This window comes from Nicotiana tomentosiformis, chromosome 8 (genome assembly GCF_000390325.3).
Source record: "Nicotiana tomentosiformis chromosome 8, ASM39032v3, whole genome shotgun sequence".
Lineage (NCBI taxonomy): Eukaryota > Viridiplantae > Streptophyta > Magnoliopsida > Solanales > Solanaceae > Nicotiana > Nicotiana tomentosiformis.
The window spans coordinates 136,853,896-136,858,739 of NC_090819.1; the positions used below are offsets into that span (position 1 = coordinate 136,853,896).

Sequence of the window (4,844 nt, forward strand, 5' to 3'; positions counted from 1 at the left end):
TAGTTCTGATAAATTCAAGGATTAAATATGCACAATGATATATTTATAAGACAACTTTAAGATCTAGTCTCCAACTTAAGGGTCTATTTATGTATTTCTAATGCTTTTCACGTAGGCGTTAATATGTTGGGTCAAACATGAGTAATTTTATTGCTATAAACCAAACAACAGACTCTTCTCAAGGAATTATTTGTATAATTTGGATTACCATCTAAGAAATTAACTCTTCTCAAAATCTACCGTTAACCAACTTGGAATAGTCCTTATCAATTAGCTTATAATTTTAATTTTATGTAGTGTAAAAGTACTAAAACATAAAATTACATATTACTTTGTGTGATAAACATTGATTGGTACATTAAAAAGTCATAAATCAGTCTAACTCAATCCATTGTTAAACACAATAATAAATACTTACTAAAATTTAACAGATTAAATAAATTTTAGCTCTTTGCTGCATCATTGACGTGTAAAGTGGTCTTATAGCATGTTTGGCCAAGTTGAAAAAATCAGCTTATTTTTAAAAAATATTTTTTTTAAAAGTGCTTTTCGAAAAAGTACTTTTTGAAAAAACAGTTTGTGTTTGGCTAATTAATTTAAAAAATATTTTTGAGCAACAATTTTTGTTTGGCCAAACTTTTTAAAAAGTGCTTTTAAATATTAAATTACGAATAAGGACATGAAGAGATTTATCTAATAGTTAATATTATATAAGTAGATAAGTAATTACAAATATTTATTATTAACGGGAATAATTAAGTTTTTATTTTATTTTATTTAAGTAAAATATAAAAATAAATTGAAAAGTGTTTTATTCTTTCAAGATGATTTAAAAATAACAAAAAATTATTCAAAAAATAAGATTATTTTGATAAATATAATATTTTGCTAAGAGTATTTTTGGTAGGAAGAAAATTCAAAACTGTTTCTGCTTCTGGGGAGAAGCTAATTTTTTCTGCTTCTCAAAAAATACTTCTTCTTCTACCCAAAATATTCTTTTTTTTCCCTGAAAAGCTTGGCCAAATATCTCAAGTTGAGAACAAAAAAAAAAAAAAAAAAAACTTTTTTGAGAAAAAAATACTTTTGACACAGGAAGAAGAATGCCCAAACAGGCGATTAGTCTTTTCTGTATTCCCTGTCGAATTACTCCCTGGATTACTCCGGCCCACCCTCATTCTAAAAACAAAAATGAAATTAAAAGAAAAAAACACACTAAAGGACAAAGAAAACATATCTCATCAAACTCAACGTTATTTCCTCTCATTTAATTTTGAGAATATGTCCAAAGAAACACTTTTAATTAACATTCTGTTACAACACTTTCAATTTCACTCTCTATCTATCTCACAAATAAAAAATAAAAAAAGCTCCCGGAATAATTCAAAAAAAAAAAAAAGGAAACAAAAAATCTCACAAGACTAGGGGTTGACAATCTTCACTTTCACAAAGTTGCAATCATAGAGAAGAAGGGAAAGCCGATAAAATCTGTCCCAAATTGTTTGATGTGCTTGGGTCTAATATTTCATCCCCATCTAGTGATCTTATTTCTTGATCCCAAAATAGATAACTTGGACAACATTGTTGTGTATCCACATGACTCCATTCTTCAGTCAACTGGACCATTTCTCGATTTGTACGGGTTATTCTCGGAGAACTGGACCATTCTTCATTCATCTGATTATTATCTTGACCTTCCACTATCATATTATTGTTATATTTACTATTAGGTATTTCTACCGGTGATACCGTGGTTTCTATCAGTGGTGGCAAATAATTCGAATCCATTCCCGTTGTGTATGATGATTGTACTTGATGTTGATGTTGTTGTTGATCGACTTGCCAGAATTCTGAGTTCAATACTGATATTTCTTGAAATAATGAGGCATTATTAGTACCTCGATTTGTAACATCATTGACATTTGTCATAGTGTCTAGTGATCCATTGTCAAAAAAGAACAATTGGTTTGGAGAATTGATCAATAGGGAAGAATCTTGGAGGACTTGAGATTTTGTTAGTCCAAGATCTTGAGTCAAGAATATTTCTGGTTGGCTTGTTGTAATTGTGTTATAAGCCAATTGAGATCGTTGTTGTTGTTGTTGTTGTTGATCAGTAATATAAGTGGTGTTATTTGTTGATTGCTTTGAAGGCTTTTTTAACTTCTTTTTTATCCAAGAATTCCAGTAATTCTTTATTTCATTATCTGTTCTTCCAGGTAAATGACTTGCTATATGTGCCCACCTGCAATTTTTACATAGAAAATAGAACATGTGAAAGGATGAAATCGTTATTTTTCTATACCAAAAGAGTTCACTCTTGTTGTTTCATTTTATATAATATTGTCAACTGAGAAGTTAAAAAAAAAAACTTTATAATATACAAAAAAGTACCCTCAAAACTTGTACTTTGGACCGTGGCATGATATTCCTATTACTGTATGGGCATGTGTTATTAGGGGTACAATCGAGTTTGTAAACGTAGAAGAGTGTCATTCACAAAAATAAAGTGCGATATAAAATAAGACGGGCGTATAAAATATAATGTTGTTCTAGCGTACTCCACTATGTCTTTTATGGCAAATGGCAAGTGACTTGCCGTGAATTCTAGTATTATAATTCAAACTGAGAATAAAATACAGTAAAAAAGCAAGATTAACTGTTTAATTGAATTGATTATTATCAACTGAAAACATCTGATGTTGCCTCCTTAACGTCCTCCAAAATTATATAAAAGAAATAAGGCAGTTGAGCATTCCTTTTTAGAAACTATTCAGATAATGAAATTTTGAGTGCGTGCTTTGTGTGTGTCATATGCACATAATTAGTAAACCAATATCTTATCAGAAACTTGCTTTCAAAGTGAAACATAATTTAGAAGTGGAAAGAGGTATTTCTTCTAGTTGCTTGGAATTAAGTGAATACTTAAGCTTCACTGCTTCATAGAGTTATTTCAATATATGGAAAACTTATATTGAACTGTGCGAAGTTGGTATTGAGCAATGTACATGAAAAAGAACGATAGCCCGGTGCAACATCCCGCGTTCACGTAGGGTTTAGGAAAGGGTTGCACTTTAAGAGAGTATAATATAGACAACCTACGCTGATGCAAGTATCAATGACTGATTTCACAACTCGAACATGTGACTTATACGTTATACAAAAACAGATCTACCTTACTTCAAGAAAGTTAAAGTGAAAAAAGGTTTAAAATGCAAGGCTGGGACATTTTTAGTAACAAAGGAAATTAAAGTAACCTGTTGCCTACAGCTCCGTGGAGACTAATAATCAACTTCTCCTCTTCTGGGGTAAATCTTCCTCTTCTAATGTCTGGCCTCAAATAATTGATCCATCTCAATCGACAACTCTTTCCACATCTTTGAAGCCCTGCACCCAAAAACCACCACTCAAATCCTACATCTTCAGTCCCAAACTAGTTGTGTCTAAAACAAAAGCCACCAAATACTGGAAAAAGTAAATTAATGACTTTCATTTGGTTTTTGCCAAATGGAAACGAATATCACTAAATACAATTAGTTTAAATTATGTTTAGTGAATATTGTATAGTATACTCCTCCCACTCCATTTTACGTGGTGGGTCTTCGGTACGACCTGTCAAACTGCTTAGTTTTAAACGTAAATTCAAACATAAAATCTTTAAGTTCAGACGGTTAAAAGAACGTTTGAAAAAGTATGGTCAAAGAAGAATCTCTTTGACTCTCGTAATAGTAATAGTGTCACATGAATCGAAACAGATGAAGTATTATTTATAACTATGCAGTAGAATGTATAAGAAGAAAGAGTTAAAGAAAAGACCAGCTTTCTCAGGGACTTCACTCCAGCAGCCATAGCCATGAGTTGTAATATATCTAATGAGCTTTTCATCTTCTTCAGGGGACCAAAGTCCTCTCTTTACCTTTTGTTGATTACAACATGAATGGTGTCCCATATTCTCACTTCTCTTTATTTTAGTTTCTATATATCCACTTTATATGATTAGTAAAAAAGCAAAGTGATTAGTGTGTTTTCTGATGATCTCCATTGCTATAAATACTCCCATAAAATTAAAGGATTCTTTCAAAGAGTGCCGACATGAGAACTGTTGCAAAGGACCCTCAAGTTTGGCCCCATGTAATTTCCATCTAACCCTAAAATGACGTTCCATCAACTTTCTGTGTGTATATAAAAAAGTCTTAGTTTTCAAACTTTCAATTCCATATTATGTCTTCCTCTACGTAGACATGCGTATTCTGTAACCAACTCGATCCAATATATTTTACGTACCTCAGCCATGCCGCCTTGTTCGGTTGCTATCTTTTTCTTGTTCTTTTTTGCTGGCGCACGTAACGTACGTAAGTTTTGATATCATAGTGGAAAAAGTTATTCTTCAACTTAATTATATTATATCACTGTACTGAAAATTCTATACAGTGAAGTAACTAGTTCTACTTTTTATAGTTTGATAACCGTACATCCTGAAATTTTGTTATTTATAATCTATGGCTCCACAGAAATTTAAAGGACTGAGCAAATTTATGGCCAACATGACAACCACTAGTCTTATAGTGTAAATGTTTACATTAACGCGGAAGATTAATATTGCAAGCAAAATATATGTGAACAGATATTCACGCATGAAAATCCCAGGAGAAAAAGTTCTAAACTTCTTACTTAAAAAAAGAATTAACTATTTGGGGAGTCAAACAAGATTTTTTTGACCATGTTTTTTGCAAATAGTTTTTAAATATTTTGAATTATTACTTGTTGTGACTTATAGTACTTTTAATGTAATTTCAAAATAGAATTTTATTTCAAAAAAATTAAAGAAACTTGGGGATTGCAAATTTTCA

The 4,844-nt window shown here is 31.1% G+C and overlaps 1 protein-coding gene across 1 annotated transcript; it reads right to left on the reverse strand.

Annotated features, from left to right (window-relative positions):
* Positions 1-1,233: 1,233 nt before the first annotated feature.
* Positions 1,234-4,015, reverse strand: LOC104099086 (transcription repressor MYB6). The gene is made up of 3 exons (XM_009605986.3): positions 3,811-4,015; positions 3,252-3,381; positions 1,234-2,239 (listed from the first exon to the last, which is right to left on the reverse strand). The coding sequence occupies exons 1-3, from the start codon at positions 3,941-3,943 to the stop codon at positions 1,456-1,458; spliced, it is 1,047 nt and encodes a 348-aa protein (XP_009604281.1). The 5' UTR covers positions 3,944-4,015; the 3' UTR covers positions 1,234-1,455.
* Positions 4,016-4,844: the final 829 nt, after the last annotated feature.